At 42.4% G+C, this 23,000-nt stretch overlaps 2 protein-coding genes across 2 annotated transcripts in view; one reads left to right on the top strand and one right to left on the bottom strand.

The window, feature by feature from the left end:
• Positions 1–1,422: 1,422 nt before the first annotated feature.
• LOC106581815 (uncharacterized) lies at positions 1,423–5,125 on the bottom strand. Its single transcript, XM_014164190.3, has 2 exons — positions 4,782–5,125; positions 1,423–2,308 (listed from the first exon to the last, which is right to left on the bottom strand). Exons 1-2 carry the CDS (start codon positions 4,865–4,867, stop codon positions 1,951–1,953), a joined length of 444 nt encoding a protein of 147 aa, XP_014019665.2. The 5' UTR covers positions 4,868–5,125; the 3' UTR covers positions 1,423–1,950.
• Positions 5,126–10,032: 4,907 nt separating this feature from the next.
• LOC106581810 (synaptic vesicle glycoprotein 2A) overlaps positions 10,033–23,000 on the top strand; it is a 67,101-nt gene continuing 54,133 nt past the window's right edge. The window contains exon 1 of the mRNA XM_014164155.3: positions 10,033–10,494. The gene's annotated coding sequence lies outside the window, so the exon portion shown is untranslated. The remainder of the gene's footprint in view (positions 10,495–23,000) is intronic.

Below are 23,000 nucleotides of genomic sequence, written 5' to 3'. Positions count from 1 at the left end.
TTCTGAGCTTGACTTGTCAGTTGCAGACATAAAGATTGAGGAACCCGGGTAGATCGAAGGAGCTATCGAAGTTGAACATTGTGACAGAGTCAGATGAGAGGAGGGGAGGGGCATTCATAAAGTGTATATCATAGCCTTTTATACCTCACACGTTTGGTTATGTGCATTGTATGATATTTAGAGCGTTCGTGAATAAACATTTTGACTATTGTAAGCTGGGACTCTGTTTCATTCAACCAGAATCTTACAAACTCTGGGACTGAGTAGTTTAATTGTAGTTCAGTTTAAGAACATTGAGAACATAATTCTCGTAACACCTCACCACCTGGAGGCGGCCTATCAGGAAGTCCAGGATCCAATTGCAGAGGGAAGTGTTCAGTCCCAGGATCCTTAGCTTAGTGATGAGCTTGGAGGGCACTATGGTGTTGAACGCTGAGCTGTAGTCAATGAACAGCATTCTCACTTAGGTGATCCTTTTGTCAAGGGCAGTGTGGAGTGCAATAGAGATTGCATCATCTGTGGATCTGTTGGGCAGTATGCGAATCGGAGCCGGTCCAGGGTTTCTGGGATGATGATGTTAGCCATGTCTAGCCTTTCAAAACATTTCATGGCTACAGATGTGAGTGCTACAGGGCAGTAGTCATTTAGGCAGGTTACCTTTGCGTTCTTGAGCACAGGGACTATGGTGGTCTGCTTGTAACATGTATTACAGACTGAGTCAGGGAGAGATTGAAAATGTCAGTGAAAACACTTGCCTGCTGGTCAGCGCATGCTCTGAGTATTTTTTCCTGGTAATCTGAATGATAACCTGTTTAAAAGAGGTCTTACTCACATCATCTATGATCACACAGTCGTCCGGAACAGCTGGTGCGCTCATGCATGGTTCAGTGTTGCTTGCCTCGAAGCGAGCACAGAAGGCATTTAGCTCGTCTGGTATGCTCACATCACAGGGCAGGTCGCGGATGGAGTTCCCTTTGTAATCCGTAATAGTTTGCAAGCCCTGCCACATCCGACGAGCGTCAGAGCCGGTGTAGTAAAATTTGATCTTAGTCCTGTATTAACGCTTTCCCTGTTTGATGGTTCATTGGAGGATGTAGCGGGATTTCTTAAGTGACCGGATTAGTCTCCTGCTCCTTGAAAGCAGCAGCTCTAGCCTTTAGCTCAGTGTGGATGTTGACTGTAATCCATGGCATCTGGTTGGGATATGCATGTACGGTCACTGTGGGGAACGACATCATCGATGAAGTTAATGAAGGCGGTGACGGATGTGGTAGTACACTTCTCAATGCCATCGGATGAATCCCAGAACATATTCCAGTCTGCAGAAGAGTCAGGCCAGAGATCACAATGGAGGGCATGCCATGGACCCCAGACGACCAGATAATGATGTGCTGCAATCATTCAAGTCTTCCAACAGAGTAATACAATTCACAAACTTTATTTTTTAGCAAAATAAATATTTACAATATGATATTGAACACTTTAAAAGTAGCATGGCACTGTACAATTAAGTTAAATTAAAATGCATAAGCAGTAAGTACACTCAAAATATAAATATTTTTAAAATAAGGTGCAAATGTCTACTAATAATAATCAGTACACATAAATGTAAAGAACTGTCTGACACAAACATCTAATACTTATCTTAGCTCTGGCTTAATCACCCTGCAATATCCACTTACAGTAAGTTATGGCACACCAATGGACATTATCTGTAATGTTATGCACTTCCACCTCCATATTACACAAAGAAGAAACACAGAGCCACTATCCATCACACGTTACCAGATCACAATCTCAGTGTAAGGCAGTGCATTAAAATATTAAAATCAAAACACTAAAGACATAACTGAAAAGACAAAATGGTTCCTACAGTATTTCATCTTGAGAGGGGACAACATGCATTTTTTTAACCACACCCCTTGATGTACAGTATAAACTGCCTCAGTTTTACCCCCACCTGCTCCCATGCTCTTTAGCCACCTGCTGCTGCAGGGTCCCACATGGCCCAAAAGAAGGGGTCCCCAGGTACCCATAAGAAGGGGGGCCCAGGTCCCCTAGCTGGCGGAGGGACTTGCACATGGGGCAGGGGTAATCAGAGAGGCCCTCGATGTCCTCGAAGGCCAGGTTAACGATCTGGTCTGTGCAGGGGTCACAGTAAAGGTGGCCGCAGGACAGGCGTTTCAGGCGGGCTTCGTAGGAGATGCAGCACTGGCAGTGAGGCAGGTCTGGCCCCAGGGAGAGAGAGCCAGTCAGGGAGCTGCTTTCCAGACTACCTGCCTGGCTGGAGCTCAGCTTGCCTGGAGACCTACAGAGGGGATGAGAAGTTAGGGGTTGGACTCTTGGTAAGAGGTATGTAATGTATACACAGGGAGCAGATGCAGAAGGTGAGTTTAATAATAATAAACATTAAGAAAATACAAAACAGGATACGCGTACTGAAAGTGACCAAAACCCAATACTGCCTGATGACTGAGGATTACTGAGGGCTATATGAAGGGAAAGTAATCAGGGTGGTGATGAAGTCCAGGTGTGCGCCATGATGGTTGCCAGGTTTACGCAATGTGGGTTGCCAGGACTGGTAGTTAGTAGACCGTTGACGTTGAGCGCCCGAGGGAGGGAGCAGGAGTAGGCGTGACAAGGTGTTTGCTGAAGTGCAATGGTATAGACTATACAGTGTAGTACTCTGTGAATCTTTTAAAATTAATTTATCCCAAACAAATGCTGTGGGGCAAAATGGTATGTAATAGTTTCTATACTTAGATGATCCTATCATTCATCAATCCTGAATAGAAAACATATATAATACATACTGAAAATGCAATGACATCTGCAAGATATACACTGTATGATATGTTTTGGTTTAACAAAGGATATCCAAAAAAGTCAGATGCATTTCTGGCTACATTTGTGGTCATGTAACACATTATTTCATCCCTTTCATAATTTGTCTCATGAAGACAATGCTGGAGAATGGAGGCAAACCTTTTTGCTTCACAAACCTTTTGTCATAACAACTAAAGGATGGATTTTTTCTTCATTGCTAATATATTGTTACATTTCACAAACTCTTATAGAGGGGGGATCAAATAGATTATCCATATGCTATTAATCTAGTCTTAAAACTGAAATGAAACATTACTTACTAGGATATTGACACTTCGGCTCTGACTCCATAATATACCGAACAAAAATATAAAAACGCAACATGTAAAGTGTTGGTCCCATGTTTCATGAGCTGAAATAAAAGATTCCAGAAATATTCCATACTCACAAAAAGCTTATTTCTCTCCAATTCTGTGCACAAATTTGTTTAGATCCCTGTTAGTGAGCATTTATCCTTTGCCAAGATAATCCATCCACCTGACAGGTGTGGCATATCAAGGAGCGGATTAAACAGCATGATCATTACACAGGTGCACCTTGTGCTGGGGACAAAAGGCCACTAAAATGTGCAGTTGTCACAACTCAATGCCACAGATGTCTCAAGTTGAGGGAGCGTGCAATTGGCATGCTGACTGCAGGAATGTCCACCAGAGCTGTTTCCAGAGAACTGAATGTTCATTTCTCTACCATAAGCTGCACCCAACGTCGTTTTAGAGAATTTAGCATTATGTCCAACTGGCCTCACAACCGCAGACCACATGCAACCACGCCAGTCCAGGACCTCCACATCCGGCTTATTCACCTGCAGGATCGTTTGAGACAAGCCATCAGAAAGCTGATAAAACTATGGGTTTGCACAACCGAAGAATTTATCCACAAATTGTCAGAAACCTTCTCAGGGAAGCTCATCTACATGCTCGTCGTGCTCACCAGGGTCTTGATCTAACTGCAGTTCGACGTCGTAAGCGACTTTAGTGGGCGAATGCTCACTTTCGATGGCCACTGGCACGCTGGAGAAGTGTGTTCTTCACGGATTAATCCTGGTTTCAAGTGTACCGGGCAGATGGCAGACAGCGTGTATGGCGTTGTGTGGGTGAGCGGTTTGCTGATGTCAATGTTGTGAACAGAGTGCCCCATGGTGGCGGTAGGGTTATGGTATTGGCAGGCATAAGCTACGGACAACGCATGCAATTGCATTTGATCGATGGCAATTTGAATACACAAAGATACCGTGACTAGATCCTGAGGCCCATTGTCGTACCATTAATCTGCCACCATCCCCTCATGTTTCACCATGATAATGCATGGCCACATGTCGCAAGGATCTGTACACAATTCTTGGAAGCTGAAGATGTCCCAGTTCTTCCATGGCCAGCATACTCACCTAACATGACACCCATTGAGCATGTGTGGGATGCTCTGGATCAACGTGTATGACAGAGTGTTCCAGTTCCCACCAATATCTAGCAACTTCACCCAGCCATTGAAGAGAAGTGGGACAACATTCCACAGACCACAATCAACAGCCTGATCCCCTTTATGCGAAGGAGATGTGTTGTGCTGCCTGAGGCACTTGAAAATGGATGGTCACACTAGATACTGACTGGTTCTGATCCATGCCCCTACCTTTTTTTTTAAGGACATCTGTGCACAACAGATGCATATCTGTATTCCCAGTCATGAAATCCATAGATTTGGGCCTAAATAATTTATTTAAATTGAATTATATCCTTATATGAACTGTAAATCAGTAAAATCTTTGAAATTGTTGCATGTTGCCTTTACATTTTTGTTCAGTGTAATATATAATGGCATAAAAACTGTGGGATATCGTACAATATTAAACAAACAATTATGGTCATTGGGGAAATTTGATGGAATTTTCTCACACTCACCTCTGTGAAGACGCCGAATCCTTAAAACAATCGAAGCTCAGAGCCGCTAAGATTCTCCATAAAAGGTCCATACCATTTCCTCTCATGATAGCGCCAATACTTCATCGACCTGGTTTCTGGGCCACATCCTCTTTGCGTCGGTCTTATTTCATATGTTACAATCTCTGTAGTCCTTAAAACCACCCTATGAAAATTAGGCAAATCCAAAAAGCATAACAAAGCAGTATCGTTGTTCCAGTCGAGAGAAAATGAATAACGTTACAATGGCGATGTTTCCTCTACATACAGTAGGTTACATTGACACCAAGTATACACGGCACGCGAACAGAAACCGAATACGAAGTGGAGCAGCTGAAGTAATCAGGACAGACTAAAAGCGCACACGACGTAGACTAGATTTGACCAATGCGATGAAAACGGGACAGTTGAGATTGACCTTTACGTTATTTATTAACATACATGGAAAGTCTATAGGCTACACTTGGCGTTTCGGCATATAGCAACAAATGAATGAAATGGTGTGACTCCAAACACGCATAGGGTTTTTCTCTTTATGGGCCATGTTCATGTGTTCTTGTGGTATATCGGGGTCATTAGGATGCGGCGATCGCTACATGTAAGGCATAACTTCACAAGGTAGCCACATGGTGGCGATACATACCTGAGCATTCTTTGACTAAACTTACTGGCCCACCGAGTTTTACAGTTTTTCTCAATTGCTAAAACACTAAAACCCATTGGCTGAACAAAGATCTCAGTTGCCTGGTCTCATTTAGCTAATTATGCAGTCTGTTGTCAATACCTTAAACCATTTCACATGGTAAAACACAATTTGCAGATCTCACTTAGACTTTTCAGCAAAACTCTAAACACATTCTCATTCTCAAAACACATCGCACTCAGCCGTCCCCGGTAAACACAACTGGCAACAATCAAATACAAATAGAGAACACATGTCATTGATTGAACACAACCACTCAAAATTGATTTAACCTGTTTCAAATGATGCGACACAACCAATATAAGCCAGTTCAGAGAGCAAACAGGTTGTTGAAGGTGGGAAGGAGAAAGTCTGAGAATGGATAGAAGAAACAATGTGAGAGGACGAGTGTGTATGCGAGGTGGGCGACGAGGAGGAGGAGGAAGAGGAGGAGGAGGGCGAGAAAGAGGAAGAGGAGGACGAAAAGGAAGAGGAAGACAAAGAGTGGAAATATCTGATGAAATTCGAGCAACAGTTATAGACCATGTTCTTGTCCATGGACTGACAATGAGGGAAGCAGGATTTAGAGTGCAACCCAATTTGAGACGATTTTCTGTGTCCACCATAGTAAGGACATTCAGAGAAGAGAACAGGTACAGTATACTACTGTATTTTTGTAATTGCAAATTTACTGTACTACACTATATGCAGCTGTTTCAATAGACATTTGTAAAGTTAATCACTATATGTATTGTACTGCATGAATATGTTTTGTAACTGCACAACTACTTTTTGTAGAATTGCAAGGCTGCCACATGCAGGTGGAAGGACAGCTATATTCACTCGGGAGCAAGAGGCCGTTATAGTTGGCATGGTCCTGCAAGATAATGCAATACGACTCAGAGAAATCCAGGAACGAGTGATACAAGACAACACACACTTCCAGGGGATCGACAGTGTGAGCATTTCCACAATTGACCGTGTCCTCCATCGTAATAGGATGCGAATGAAACAAGTATACAGAGTACCTTTTGAGCGCAACTCACCAAGGGTGAAAGAACTGCAAGCTCAGTATGTGCAAGTAAGTGTACATTCAGAAACATTTACTGTAATCCAGATTGTCTACAGTACTAACACATACTATGTGAATGACATTACTCTTCAGTACATACAATGTATGTGAATCAGAAGTGCATACAGTAGGCCTAATTGTACTCTACAGTATAGCACTGTCTCTGTAAGACTTACAAAATCCTACATACAGTATATTGTATTTCTACACAGACAATATTTGACTTGGAATCCTTGGACAGACCCCATGACTTCATCTTTGTCGATGAAGCAGGCTTCAATCTAACAAAGTGGAGAAGGAGAGGCCGAAACATGATTGGACAGCGGGCCATTGTTGAAGTCCCTGGTCAACGAGGTGGCAATGTCACAATCTGTGCTGCTATCAGCAACCATGGTGTTCTACATCACCATGTTACACTCGGGCCATATAACACCCAGCACCTTCTAACATTTATTGCCAATCTAAGATATATTTTATTTGAGCAGCAGGTTCAAGAGCAGCAGGGTCAAGAGCTAAATGAGAATCCCATTCCCACTTATGTGATAGTGTGGGACAATGTCAGTTTCCACCGAGCTGCTCAGGTAAGGGAATGGTTTAACATCAATGGGCAGTTTATGAACTTGTACCTCCCTCCATACTTGCCTTTCCTGAATCCAATTGAGGAGTTTTTCTCCTCTTGGAGATGGAAAGTGTATGACAGACAACCCTACACCAGAGTAAATCTGCTGCAAGCCATGGATTTAGCCTCAGGAGGGACAATATTGCTTGTGATGTCGACGAAGTGCTCTGGCCTGACCCAGCCCAAAGACAAGAAGAAGCACATTGATCACATGTTTACTCCTTTGATTTTTGTCCCTTTTAGTATTGTATACTGTAGTACAGTGCATTGTAAGCTGTATACTGTACAATGGACAAATTGTATGGCCCTGAACATTGTGCTTTCCATTTACTAACAGTACTGACTGCTCAATAGATTTTGACTGGTTGCAGGGTCATATCAACAAAGAACAAGAATTACAGTATCACAGAGACAAAGGACAAGTTTGTGAGATGCAGGGTACAGTACTGTAAAAATAGGGGTACAAGCAGGAGGAAGAACAAAAAACAAAATTGCAAAGGGCAAAGCAGAGTAGTAATTTCTGATCAATTTTGAGCTACTATGATAGAACATGTTTTCGTTCATCAAAATACAATGACGGAAAAATATGAATATTTTTTTTAGATTAAAAATGTACTTCTCCCTGAGAATTGTATGTTTTGAACAATGTGTTTTCTATTTTTCGGTGTATTGTTTACTGACTGCTTGAGAGTGTATATCATTTTGATCACTTTGTTTATGATTTGAGAGCAGTGTTTGATTTTGAACACAGGTAAAACTGTTTTGAGGCGACTGTTTCATTTTGCGAGAGGAGTCAGAGGTTATGTAAATAGTGCTTGAAGATGAGGTTTTGTGTTTAATGTTTTCAGGAAATGGAGCAAGGTTTCAGAGATTGTGTTTTAGCAATTGAGAATAACTGTAATGTCAGCTATGGGCTACAATCAATACGTTTTTAATTATATAGTCAGTCAATGGTTTTAACTTTACGTTTGAAAAATATTGTTGTTCCAATGCAAGTGTTCTATTATTTGTCTTATATTGTTATCATAAAGTATGAAATTATAAGGCAGGGAAGGAAATGCACCGTAAGATTAGCTCATGATGTCACTATTGTGCTCAGGAAATTGGATCTCTTTGTAATTAAATTAGGTGTTCTTGGTAAACCAGCACTGGCTAGGCTCACTTTTGTTATAGTACAAAGATATGACACAGTCCTATATTTTTCTAAATGAAATGTAATAACAGGCAAATAATAGTCAAATAGACCATTCTATTGTAGGCCACATGAGATGCTAGCTAGTCTGGGCAGTGTTTACTTTCAGACACATTTGTTTGTTAAGATTGTAATCTTTTCTGTCAGTTATGTGGGTCTCACACCAGCCAGCCCATCTGCTGACTGGTTTGGGGGCAATTTGTGCAGCTGTGTGGGAGTGTTGATCAGGTCTGTCAGTTTTCTAACAGGTTCCTCTGAGGGTGATGCATGGATAGCTGTTGCTCCTCCCTCCACTGGAGTCTGGACCACCTGTGGGAATGATGTCTAGTTGAGATACAGTACAGCATTATAAGCACCTACTGCAATACGGGATTATCATTTTACTCAGGGTTGTGTGTGGTTGCAGTGACACAGTGATTATAGGGAGTATAGTATTATATTAATATGAATTTAGTTTAAGTATTATAGATTAACGGAAATAAGATGTTGGTCTCTGTTCATAACAGTATTGTTATCATGTAATTTCATAACATGAAAATCATATAGAAACATGTTTTGTTTACTGTAGCAATAGGCAACACAACTTCCCCAAATATCTTTTAATGTTTATCATTAAAACCAGCATGGCCTCCCTAATGAATTCTGAGATGGTATCACAGCACCATGAGAGTTCCATTTCCTGACTTCTGTTCTGATCTTAATTGTACGCTTTCCAAGTTGGATCGTGCTACGAGTGAGAAGTCACTTGGAACTCTAATGCAGATCTCTCACATCAATGCTGATTAAATAACAAGGCAGCTTTAATCTGTCGACTTTTGACCCCAACCAATCAGATCTCTCACCAACAAACCGTGCTGGAAATGATTGGAAGACAGTGACGCGTTGCTGGAAATTATTGGAACAGTGCCGAAGTTGCACTGTACTACTCCCATATGTCAGCCAGGGTGGGGGGAAGAGTGTAAGAGAAGCCATATAGCTATTGTAACATAATGCTAGGCATGCACTAAGCATCCCACTGGGACTGAGTGCAGAGCATCAGAGGTCAGGAGTACTATGGGGTGTCCTGATGTCCGTCCTGTTCCCATCATCATCACGGTCATGTGACCTGTTACTTTGACAGCTTCAATCAATCACTCTTCTCACTTTTTGTGAATGAATGGGTATAGACTTATCTAATGTGGAATCAGCGCAGAAATTGGGGAAAAGATAGGAGTATAACTGCTGTGGTCAATAGATACCAGCCTGTAGGACCTGTCCAAATGGCAGCTATCCATCTCTGAAATAGACTGTGGCTGGCGACTATAGTAAGGCTTGAAGCTAAAGGCCAGGAACTCATCTGGTCTGATGAGATCATGATGGAGAGGGTTTGCAGTTGGCATGGCAATATGTAGGCTTATTAGGGTTAGATGTATGGTGCAGTGTACAGTTTGGTAGTGTATGTTAGTATATTTTGGTGTTACAACATGGTTTGCGCAGACTGTGAATACCAGATGAATTTACAGCAATACCTTTCCGAAAGATTTTACACCTTTTACTTCTCCCAAAAGATTTATCAGTCTTTTACAAACACAGTATCAAACAGTATAATTTCTCATGTCCAATTATAGCCACGAGCTGCAGCACGTGTCGGCAGAGGCATCTCGTGCACAGCTCAATGCACCAACAATTTGGTGAGTATGGTGAGAAAGACGGTCGAATCCATATCAGTTTGGGCAGAAATCTACAGCGTCTATAATATTGCCAAATATGTCTTCAAATGCTCCCGTGGTTTGAAGAATGAATGAATGCCACATCACAAACAGTGTACGGCTCCAAAAGAACACCCTCTCCGAAGAGAATGGTGTACGCGAGACTAGAGGGATGGATGCTCGAGAGGAGGGGGATGCTCGATAGGAGGGGGATGCTCCAAGAAGGATGCTGTGTGGTAGGGTAGCGCTGTCGTACCACGTTAGCCTTGTGCACATAACAGGGTTAGGTTGTATTCTAAACTGGGTAGGTGACCACAGAACAATTTTCATAGACCGGATTTAACACCTTTTGATTCTTTTTTTTTTTAACACGGTCACAACCTTATTAACAAATAAATACAGTTGAGGTCAACTGGGAAAACGCCAACCTTCTCTACCAAAGGTAAGGAAGAGTATAAGTCTCGGTTACATTTATTTGCCGTATATTTCGTCATACTCGATGTTTATCGAGAGCATTTAGGGTAGTATTGCAATAATTGTGTTAAATAGCCTAGTCAATAGTTTTCCACCGCTGTCCACGCCGAGCTGCCGAGGTTATTTTGAGCGATAGCAAGAACGCACAACCGATAGAAAATGACCCCCCACCCCTTCCCTAAATAGCCTGTTAGTGAAAGAGCCAGAGGAGAAGTCAACGTCTGTGTGTAAAATACAAGTGATATACATATGTTTCTACAACAAAAACAACATATCTCCAAAGAACGAATAGCATTTCTAAAGCCACCAAATTTGGCCCGGTGGTCTCGTGCGTAATAATGTAAACCTGCATCCCTGCTCCATCCCTGTCAGTGGCGGTTCTAGACCATTTCAACTGGGGGGGCCAAGCTGGGGCCAGTTGTACTGTTAGAGGGGCCAGTTACATTACACGTTATTGTTGTCATATCGTTTTCTTCACTGCATTGCAGGCATTAGCAGGCAAAAGACCATGTTCATAATCATTAGTGTTCCGCGTTGCCACTGTCTAATAACGGATGTAAAACAAGAACGATAGAAAAAATTAGTTATGTAAAAATTATTTCATACTCCACATTTAGGGGGGCCACAAGGGGGTCCAAAATTGTTGTCACAGGGGCACTGCCCCCCCCCCTCCTCCCCAAAACCGCTAGTGATCCCTGTGCCATCATATTTTAGCCATTATTACTATTGAAAGCTGAGTTCTTCTCAAGCATGACATAACCTGGTTAAATATAGGCTCCAGTACGTGTACGTATAGTGGTGAAGACTCTTCCATAGTTTAGTTTATGGTTAAATTTCGTTGATTTAAATAATGACTCACCTTATCGCCTCGCCCCTTCACCAGTCTGGACTGCTTTCATTTGATTTGATGATTGGATATATTCACCCTGAACCATACGGTATAGGCTACACACACTGTTGAGCATCAGTGAATGTATTTACCATAGGCTATATGTAGACTGTTTATTTTTATTTTTAAGATAAGCGGCTAAACGCCTGCGTCCTATTCATTACGCGTAGAACACGATAAATGACCTTGCGATCTGTGAACCTGAAGATGAACGAATCTTGCTTAGAACTTTTTTTCTTTGTCAGTGCAGTGTCGCGTTAGTTCTGCTACAATGACCTCGCCATTAAAAAACATGACACATAGGCCTATACAGTCGATTTCTGAAGACAACTTTGTCCCAGCGTCTAGAATGGATAGGCTACGGTTACTGATTGACATGTTGGCCTGATAGAAAGGGCCTTCAGGGAAAAATATTCGATCCGATTGTAAAATAATTTGACAACAATTGACACCTATCTCTTTTACAATCCTTTATTCCCAATCACTGTTACATTTTGTTTACTAGGCTATAGCCGTAGAATGTTGTTACAATGTCCATGTGTTTTCACCTTGGAAGGGATCAACTACAATATGGCCTTTACCAATAGAATGATAGCCTATAAATGTTCATTTTATTTGGTTAACACACTATTTATTAAGATCAAAATGTGATTGGAAGATGCTTTGTGATTTACATCAGTTCATAATCTAATTGACTAAGCCTATGGATTGGATTACAGTGCTTGCCAAATAGTGACACAGTATTTACTACCCTCCCTTTCATTTGTTATGCTTGTTGTCATTCAAGTCCTGCTGTAGCTACTTGCAAAGCCTGTTGGTGACTCAGATATAAAAATGTCTGTTTTTCTCTAACCTTGCAGTGATTCCTCCGTCAGTCTCTTGGCTGATTCACTACTCTTTTGATGCTGCAATACTCATTGTAGTGTAACCTTAAGAGATTAGTTCTGAAAGGTGTGTGTACTGTAGAGTACAGGGTAAAACAGAACACATTGAGAATGGCGTGGCAGCTCAGGTTGGTGAGAGCTACAGTCATGCCCATGATGATACACTCCTCTTCAATGCATAATCTTCATTGGAGTTTTGATATTACTCCCTCTGTTGTTTGTGCTTGTTCAACAACCCTTTGAAGCCAGATGAGCCGTTGCCAAAGTGGTGTTAAAGGCAGTATTCATTAAATACAGTGGCTATTTGGTCTCCTTGAGCTGTGATGTGGCACAGAAGTACAATCAAGTACATCAAGTACCAGCAAACTGGGGAAGTATTGCGACATCAAGCTCTGGGTGGTTATACTAAGGGAGAGTTGATCTAATCGATACAATAACAATATAATGGAGGTTATCCATTGAAGAGAGAGAGTATCGTGGATATGAGACAGCAGCTCCAGCCTCCACAGTTAGCCAGACGTCAGAGAAGGGAGCTGGGCTGTTTGGTGCTTTTGTTTTCTGCCTGCTACCTCTGCTGATTAGGGTGTGCTCTGGGCTGTCCTCAAAGGTTAGCCTTGTCACAAGTTACAACTTGACTCTGCGCACTGTGAGCACTGCATTACCATAACACATCCTAAAACAGGCTGAAATAGCCTGTGGACCAGCAACACAGACATTCAACTCATTCTCATTCCCATCCACCAGTATCCAATACATATCGTTGAGCTCACTTGATCAGTGCAGGTGCTGCTAAATTTAGACAGTCCACTTCCATCACCACCTAGCAACCCAGAAACACAGGCCATCGGTCAATTACATACTTACGTGTTTTACATTTCTACTCTCTTATAGATTTACCGTACAGCTGAGAGATAATCAATGCCTTTTTTCTCTCTCTCGACGGAGTTCTCAAAGCACATTACCATCAGTCTTCCACTGACAGCACATTTGCTTTTAATCTGCCATATGGGGTATCTACCTCAGAGGAACGTGATGTTGTAAACCAAACGGTAAAGCGCTAGTAAACAACACAGTGTAGCTGCACAATAGCAAAACAAAAAGCCTCAGTGCACGCAGTAGGAAAACAAGAGCAAGCATTGTAGCTGTATAGCAGCCATTTCAAACGCTTCACATTGGCTAAATTCGTAAGAGTCCAACAACAACAAATGGTATTAATCCAATGCATAACACTGAGCATGGAGAGCTTGCCATAGTTTCTACATAATGCAGTGGTGAGGATATCTGCATAGAGAGTACCCCAGTCCCCAGCATCATCATCTTCTCCTCCCATAATCCCTGCAGTATATTCTTGGGTTCTGTTAGAGAAATTACCTTCTCCTCTCTGGTATTTCACTGCAGTGTACAATTTCCTGTTGGTAATATTCCTTTTCTCCAGCAAGGACGCTTTATACTTTCCTCTCCAAGTTTTCACAATACAGCACACATAGTCACTGTCTTCTCGTATTTCAGTTCAAAGCCTGGCATTATTGTGTTAGCATCTACACCGACTGCTACATTTGAAACAGTAGATTAACTGCAACATTGTTGTTATGAGTCATGAAACGACCATGAAAATTGTAAAAACCCTCTACATATCTATTATTTCATACGTAGGCATTACAACTCAGGCATTACAGTAGGTATAATCAAATGCCAATAGCTTCTATTAGAGAATCAGAGCCTCCGTTTAAAGGTGGACAGGAGTGGTACAAAGTAGTTCCCCTTGACATGGATACCACCAACATCAAATTCAAGTACTGGACTGTTAAAACCTATGGACCGTTACATCATTGAAGGGTATAACAAGCTCATTGAGTTGTCTCCCTCTGCATATACCACCCATTTCATTCCCTTGTTACCTCTCAAAACTGACATGAAGAAGCCCTCTCAAATAGTACAATATTTTGTATATTCAACTTTTCTGTAGCAAGGGCAACGGCCACAGATGCTTACAATTAACGTTTTCATTATAGGTACTGCGAATGCATCCACAGCAGTTTTTTTTCTTTGAATATCCATATAGCAGTGAAGGGAACTAAAATGGATGCTGGGATGACATGCTGTTTGACGTGGTGTTGCTAACTGCTGTAGTGAGCCCAGGTTGACTACGCACACTGAGAGGTTCCACCCAGGGAATGATGACAATGATGACGTGACTCATGTTGGGCTGTGCCCTTTCCAGAGGGGACCTCTCTCTCTCTTTCTCTGCAGAACCATGCATACTGTCTAGGTTCTGTCTGTGGTACAACTCATCCCAAACCATCTCAATTGGGTTGAGGTTGGGTGATTGTGGAGGCCAGGTCATCTGATGCAGCACTCCATCACTCTCTTTGGTCAAATAGCCCTTACACAGCCTGGATGTGTATTTTAGGTCATTGTTAAAAAACAAACGATAATCCCACTAAGCACAAACCAGATGGGATGGTGTATTGCTGCATAATGCTGTGGTAGCCATGCTGGTTAAGTGTGCCTTGAATTCTAAATAAGCACCCCCACACCTCCTCCTACATGCTTCACGGTGGGAATCACACATGCAGAGATCATCCATTCACCTACTCTGCGTAGGTGAATGGATAAGTGGATAAGGCGATTGGATGCAAAAATCTCAAATTTGGACTCATCAGACCAAAGGACAGATTTCCACTGGTCTAATGTCCATTGCTCGTGTTTTTTGGCCCAAGCAAGTCTCTTCTTATTATTGGTGTCCTTTAGTAGTGGTTTCTTTGCAGCAATTCGACCATGAAGGCCTGATTCACGCAGTCTCCTCTGAACAGTTGATGTTGAGATGTGTCTGTTACTTGAATTCTGTGAAGCATTTATTTGGGCTGCAATCTGAGGTGCAGTTAACTCTAGTGAACATATCCTCTGCAGCGGAGGTATGGGTCTTCCTTTCCTGTGGCGGTCCTCACGAGGGCCGGTTTCATCATAGCGCTTGATGGTTTTTGCGACTACACTTGAATAAACTTGAAATGTTCCGGATTGACTGACCTTCATGTCTTAAAGTATCGGACCCTTTTTTTCAATTTTCGCCTAAAATTACATACCCAAATCTAACTGCTGTAGCTCAGGACCTGAAGCAAGGATATGCACATTCTTGATTCCATTTGAAAGGAAACACTTTGAAGTTGGTGGAAATGCAAAATTAATGTAGGAGAATATAACACCTTTGATCTGGTAAAAGATAATACAAATAAAAAAACATGTTTTACATTTTTTATTTTATCATCTTTGAAATGCAAGAGAAAGGCCTAAATGTAATATTCCAGGTTAGGCGCAATTTAGATTTTGGCCACTTGATGGCAGCAGTGTATGTGCAAAGTTTTAGACTGATTCAATGAACCTTTGCATATCTGTTCAAAATGTTGTATCAAGGCTGCCCAAATGTGCCTAATTGGTTTAGTAATACATTTTCAAGTTCATAACTGTGCACTCTCCTCAAACAATAGCATGGTATTCTTTCACTGTAACAGCTACTGTAAATTGGACAGTGCAGTTAGATTAACAAGAATTTAAGCTTTCTGCCCATATCAGATATGTCTTTGTCCTGGGAAATGTTCTTGTTACTTACAACCTCACGCTAATCACATTAGCCTATGTTAGCTCAACCGTCCCGCGGGTGGGAACACCGATCCTGTAGAGGTTAAAGTAATGATGAACTGTCATTTCTCTTTGATTATTTGAGCTGTGCTTACCATAATATGGACTTGGTCTTTTACGAAATAGGGCTATCTTCTGTATACCACCCCTACCTTGTCACAACACAATTGATTGGCTCAAATGCATTAGGAAGGAAAGAAATTCCACAAATTAACTTTTAACAAGGCACACCTATTAATTGAAATGCATTCCAGGTGACTACCTCATGAACCTGGTTGAGAGAATGACAAGCGTGTGCAAAGCTGTCATCAAGGCAATGGGTGGCTACTTTGAAGAATCTCAAATCTCAAATATATTTGGATTTGTTTAACACTTTTTTGGTTACTACATGATTCCATATGTGTTATTTCATAGTTTTGATGTCTTCACTATTATTCTACAATGTAGAAAATAGAAAAAATAAAGAAAACCCTTGAATGAGTAGGTGTGTCCAAATGTTTGACGGGTATTGTATATTGCCCACATCGTTGTAGACTACTGTAAGCTGAATACATTTGACCAATATCCTGTTGGTGGGAGTTTATCACCTCACGCACCCATACATCACCACTTAGGGATGACTTGGCCGCTGCACCTCTGTCCTTGTGCCCAGAAAACCAGGCATGAATAATGGAAGGATGTTTCGATCGGTCCAGGCCCCCCCTGGACGCTCAGACCAGAGCTGTCAATAACTGATGGATGTTTCGACCAGCCCAGGCCACCCCTGGATGGTTAAACCAGAGCAGCAGATATCTGAATAATGGGAGAGAGAAAAAGGAACTGAGTCATAACTTAGCTGTTACTGTAATAACCTCACCTCACCCTTTCCTATTTTCCACAACTTTCTTTTTCAAATGATACTCTTTTCTCTCCTTTCTTTGCAGTTTGGGGCAGATTGACATGAAATAAAATAGTGTGTTTGTGTGTGAGTGCGTGCGTGCGTGCGAGCTTGTATGCATGTCCTCAGGGGAGTCCCAAGGCTCTCTATCTGTCTGCCTTACCTCAACAGAGCACTAAAATGTCTACCTAGACTTATTTCTTGAGGGCAATTCAATGACTTTATTACCTTTTATTACATTTTTTATTTCACCTTTATTTAACCAGGTAGGCAAGTTGAGAACAAGTTCTCATTTACAATTGCAACCTGGCCAAGATAAAGCAAAGCAGTTCGACATACAACAACACAGAGTTACACATGGAGTAAAACAAACATACAGTCAATAATACAGTAGAAAAATAAGTCTATATACAATGTGAGCAAATGAGGTGAGATAAGGGAGGTAAAGGCAAAAAAAGGCCCTGGTGGCAAGGACATACAATATAGCAAGTAAAACACTGGAATGGTAGATTTGCAGTGGATAAAGTGCAAAGTAGAAATATAAATAATGGGGTGCAAAGGAGCAAAATAAATAAATACAGTAGGGGAAGAGGTAGTTGTTTGGGCTAAATTATAGATGGGCTATGTACAGGTGCAGTAATCTGTGAGCTGCTCTGACAGCTGGTGCTTAAAGCTTGTGAGGGAGATAAGTGTTTCTAGTTTCAGAGATTTTTGTAGTTCGTTCCAGTCATTGGCAGCAGAGAACTGGAAGGAGAGGCGGCCGAAGGAGGAATTGGCTTTGGGGGTGACCAGAGAGATATACATACTGGAGCTCGTGCTACAGGTGGGTGCTGCTATGGTGACCAGCGAGCTGAGATAAGGGGGGACTTTACCTAACAGGGTCTTGTCGATGACCTGGAGCCAGTGGGTTTGGCGACGAGTATGAAGCGAGGGCCAGCCAACAAGAGCGTACAGGTCGCAGTGGTGGGTAGTATATGGGGCTTTGGTGACAAAGCGGATGGCACTGTGATAGACTGCATCCAATTTATTGAGTAGAGTGTTGGAGGCTATTTTGTAAATGACATCGCCGAAGTTGAGGATCAGTAGGATGGTCAGTTTTACAAGGGTATGTTTGGCAGCATGAGTGAAGGATGGTTTGTTGCAAAATAGGAAGCCAATTCTAGATTTAACTTTGGATTGGAGATGCTTGATGTGAGTCTGGAAGGAGAGTTTACAGTCTAACCAGACACCTAGGTATTTGTAGTTGTCCACATATTCTAAGTCAGAACCGTCCAGAGTAGTGATGCTGGACGGGCGGCCAGGTGCAGGCAGCGATCGGTTGAAGAGCATGCATTTAGTTTTACTTGTATTTAAGAGCAGTTGGAGGCCACGGAAGGAGAGTTGTATGTCATTGAAGCTTGTCTGGAGGATTGTTAACACAGTGTCCAAAGAAGGGCCAGATGTATACAGAAGGGTGTTGTCTGCGTAGAGGTGAATCAGAGACTCACCAGCAGCAAGAGCGACATCATTGATGTATGCAGAGAAGAGAGTCGGCCCAAGAACTGAACCCTGTGGCACCCCCATAGAGACTGCCAGAGGTCCAGACAACAGGCCCTCCGATTTGACACACTGAACTCTATCAGAGAAGTAGTTGGTGAACCAGGCTAGGCAGTCATTTGAGAAACCAAGGCTATTGAGTCTGCCGATGAGGATGTGGTGATTGACAGAGTCGAAAGCCTTGGCCAGGTCAATGAATACGGCTGCACAGTATTGCTTCTTATCGATGGCGTTTAAGATATCGTTTAGGACCTTGAGCGTGGCTGAGGTGCACCCATGACCAGCTCTGAAACCAGATTGCATAGCGGAGAAGGTGCGGTGGGATTCGAAATGGTCGGTAATCTGTTTGTTGACTTGGCTTTCGAAGACCTTAGAAAGGCAGGGTAGGATAGATATAGGTCTGTAGCAGTTTGGGTCAAGAGAGTCCCCCCCTTTGAAGAGGGGGATGACCGCAGCTGCTTTCTAATCTTTGGGAATCTCAGACGACACGAAAGAGAGGTTGAACAGGCTAGTAATAGGGGTTGCTACAATTTCGGCAGATAATTTTAGAAAGAAAGGGTCCTGATTATCTAGCCCGGCTGATAGACTAGACAGACTCTATCTAGTCTATCATGTTGTTGAGTATTCTCCTAACTGCAACTCATGCAACTTTCGCTTCAAGTTAGATGAAGTGAAATGGTATTGGTTTAACCTCTGGTCTTTCAAAGTGGCACCTCATCCGCTCCAAGGGGAACCAATTTTTGTGTGAATTTGGTTTCTCGCTCGATGTGTACACTGGAAATGAGTAATATCTATCAAAGTGTTATTTGCTCCCTGTTGAACAGAAACATACTCCCAATCAAATAGACTTGACTAGATACACATCCTCCTCAGTGTGTATGTGTTTCACCATGGTGGACAGAATGGTACCAGCATAGGTGTTTGTTGACTGGACCCTATGGGGATCACTTTAAACAGACCGGACGTGTGCCCGCAGTGAGTGGGCCGCACTGACACGGCCCAGCATGCAATGCTCTGCACACATGACATTGAGTCAAGCCAAGGTTTTGTTAGCAAAACCACAAGTGGGAGTATGGTGTGAAAATATGGCTCAACCAGAAATGTGATACATTAGATACTGTTTGAGGTATATTTAAGCAATAAGGCACGAGAGGGTTTGGTATATGGCCAATATACAACGGCTAAAGGCTGTTCTTAAGAACGACGCAACGCGGAGTGCCTGGAAACAGCCCTTAGCCGTAGTATGTTGGCCATAACCCACAAACCCCTGAGGTGCCTTATTGCTATTAGAGCAGTAAAAATAAATGTTTGTCATACCCATGGTATACAATCTGATATACCATGGCTGTCAGCCAATCAGCATTCAGGGCTCGAACCACCCAGTTTATAATTACATATACTGTAGGCCTACCCAGGTAGTGAAGAAACAGGGATGAAGATTACTGCAGTTACCTATAAAGATATTGATGGTTTTCCCCATAACTAATCATGGCCATGCGTCTTATCTCCTCACCATGTAAATCTGAAGCCAATTTATATTAATTTGGACTATAACACATCAAATCATATATGTGGAAATTCCCAGCAACTTAATTCACATTTGACTGTGTGTTTATTAATAGTAAGAAAACTATTTTGGACATCAGCAGGCAATTACTGGCATGTTCCACTGTATTTCAGTTGGGTTTATCAGGCATGAGTCATAATGCACTGGAGCTGCAGTTTAGAAGAGCTGCTTTAGCTACACTTCTGATGAATATCGCAAGGCTGCTGATGACTCCAAGACACTCTCTCTCTGCAGTATTGTATTGTAACTTGGTGCTGATGAGGTTTTCCATTAAAGGTTCTATTATGTTACCTCTTAGTCAGCTTCAATGTCTGCATTTACACAGGCAGGCCAATTCTGATCTGTTTTTTATTATGTTGTTCTGCTAATTTCATTCAATCCTTTCGGAAGCTCTAGTTAATATGCTGTAACATTGTAACACTGGTTTAGCATGTCTTCTCACCAGAATAGCATAGTTTAAGGGAAGATATGTGATCATACCAACCGACAGCTGTCCTTCTTAATCCACAGCTGGAGAGGACACTTCCTTTTGCCTTGTTGAAAGCAGTATTTTGAACCAATGTAAGAATAAGTGGCTTTTCAATTGCACATTATTGTTATATTGGGCTCTGAAAAAGATCTGATGTGAAAACATCAGATGTGATTGCTCAAAAGACGAAATATTATTAAAAAAATATCAGAATTGGGCTGCCTGTGTAAACACAGCCAATGAGAGTTGATTGTGGCTTTGTAATCAGTGGTGACCTGATCTGTTTTGGGTTGTAACTAAAGACACTTCTTATCTTATTAATAAAGGCATCTATCATCTGAAACCTCATCATCGGAAAATACCTGTTCTATAATGGGCAGATGGTACTGTTTGCACAGTATTCGCACTGAGGATTTATGCTTGGGAAGGAACAGCCTATAGGTCTAGTATATAATCAATGAGACAAACATGTCCTTTTATGAAGGCGGTCAGCTTCTAAATGTCCCCAAGCACTCTCATTTGTTGACTTCTGTAACTGAAAAAGCCTTGGTTTCATGCATGTTAACATCAGAAGCCTCCTCCCTAAGTTTGTTTTACTCACTGCTTTAGCACACTCCGCCAACCCTGATGTCCTTGCCGTGTCTGAATCCTGGCTTAGGAAGGCCACCAAAAATTTGGAGATTTCCATATCCAACTACAACATTTTCCTTCAAGATAGAACTGCCAAAGGGGGAGGAGTTGCAATCTACTCCAGAGATAGCCTGCAAAGTTCTGTCATACTTTCCAGGTCTATGCCCAAATAGTTCGAGCTTCTAATTAAAAAAATTAATCTCTCCAGAAATAAGTCTCTCACTGTTATAGACCCCCTCAGCTCCCAGCTGTGCCCTGGACACCATATGTGAATTGATTTCCCCCCATCTATCTTTAGAGTTTGTTCTGTTAGGTGACCTAAACTGGGATATGCTTAACACCCTGGCAGTCCTACAATCTAAGATAGATGCCCTCAATCTCACACAAATGATCAAGGAACCCACCAGGTACAACCCTAAATCCGTAAACATGGGCACCCTCATAGATATTATCCTGACCAACTTGCCCTCCAAATACACCTATGCTGTTTTCAATCAGGATCTCAGCGATCACTGCCTCATTGCCTTGTCATCACTGTCAAACGTTCCCTAAAACACTTCTTCGAGCAGGCCTTTCTAATCGACCTGGCCCGGGTATCCTGGAAGGATATTGACCTCATCCCGTCAGTCGAGGATGCCTGGTCGTTCTTTAAAAGTAATTTCCTCACCATCTTAAATAAGCATGCCCCTTTCAAAATTTTTTGAACTAACAACAGATATTGCCCTTGGTTCACTCCAGACCTGACTGCCCTCGACCAGCACAAAAACATCCTGTGGCGGACTGCACTAGCATCATATAGTCCCAGCGATATGCAACTTTTCAGGAAGTCAGAAACCAATACACGCAGTCAGTCAGGAAAGCAAAGACTAGCTTTTTCAAACAGAAATGTGCATCCTGTAGCTCTAAAGTCCATGGAAAATAAGAGCACCTCCTCCCAGCTGCCCACTGCACTGAGGCTAGGTAACACTGTAACCACCAATAAATCCACGATAATCGAGAATTTCAATAAGCATTTCTCTACGGCTGGCCATGCGTTCCTCCTGGCTACCCCAACCCCGGCCAATAGCTCCGCACCCCCCGCAGCTACTTGCCCAAGCCTCCCCCGCTTCTCCTTCACCCAAATCCAGATAGCAGATGTTCTGAAAGAGCTGCAAAACCTGGACCCGTACAAATAAGCTGGGCTAGACAATCTGGACCCTCTTTCTAAAATTATCTGCCGCCATTGTTGCAACCCCTATTACCAGTCTGTTCAACCTCTCTTTCGTATCGACAGAGATCCCTAAAGATTGGAAAGCTGCCGCGGTCATCCCCCTCTTCAAAAGGGGTGACACTCTAGACCCAAACTGTTATAGACCTATATCCATCCTGCCCTGCCTTTCTAAAGTCTTCGAAATCCAAGTTAATATACAGATCACTGACCATTTCGAATCCCACCATACCTTCTCCGCTGTACAATCCGGTTTCCGCGCTGGTCACGGGTGCACCTCAGCCATGCTCAAGGTGCTAACCGATATCATAACTGCCATTGATAAAAGACAGTACTGTGCAGCCGTCTTCATCGACCTGGACAAGGCTTTCGACTCTGCCAATCACCGTATTCTTATCGGCAGACTCAACAGCCTTGGTTTCTCAAATGACTGCCTCGCCTGGTTCACCAACTACATCTCAGACAGAGTTCAGTGTGTCAAATCGGAGGGCCTGTTGTCTGGACCTCTGGCAGCCTCTATTGGGTACCACAGGGTTCAATTCTCGGGTCGACTTTTCTCTTTATATATCAATGATGTCGCTCTTGCTGCTGGTGAGTCCCTGATCCACCTCTATGCAGACGATACCATTCTGTATACATCTGGCCCTTCTTTGGACACTGTGTTAACTAACCTCCAAACGAGCTTCAATGCCATACAACAGTCCTTCCGTGGCCTCCAACTGCTCTTAAACGCTAGTAAAACCAAATGCATGCTTTTCAACCGTTCGCTGCCTGCACCC

The sequence above is a fragment of the Salmo salar genome, chromosome 02, assembly GCF_965601325.2.
Source record: "Salmo salar chromosome 02, fSalSal1, whole genome shotgun sequence".
NCBI classification, from domain to species: domain Eukaryota; kingdom Metazoa; phylum Chordata; class Actinopteri; order Salmoniformes; family Salmonidae; genus Salmo; species Salmo salar.
Note: the sequence above shows the minus strand (reverse complement) of the source record. Positions and strands in the feature narration are given on the sequence as shown.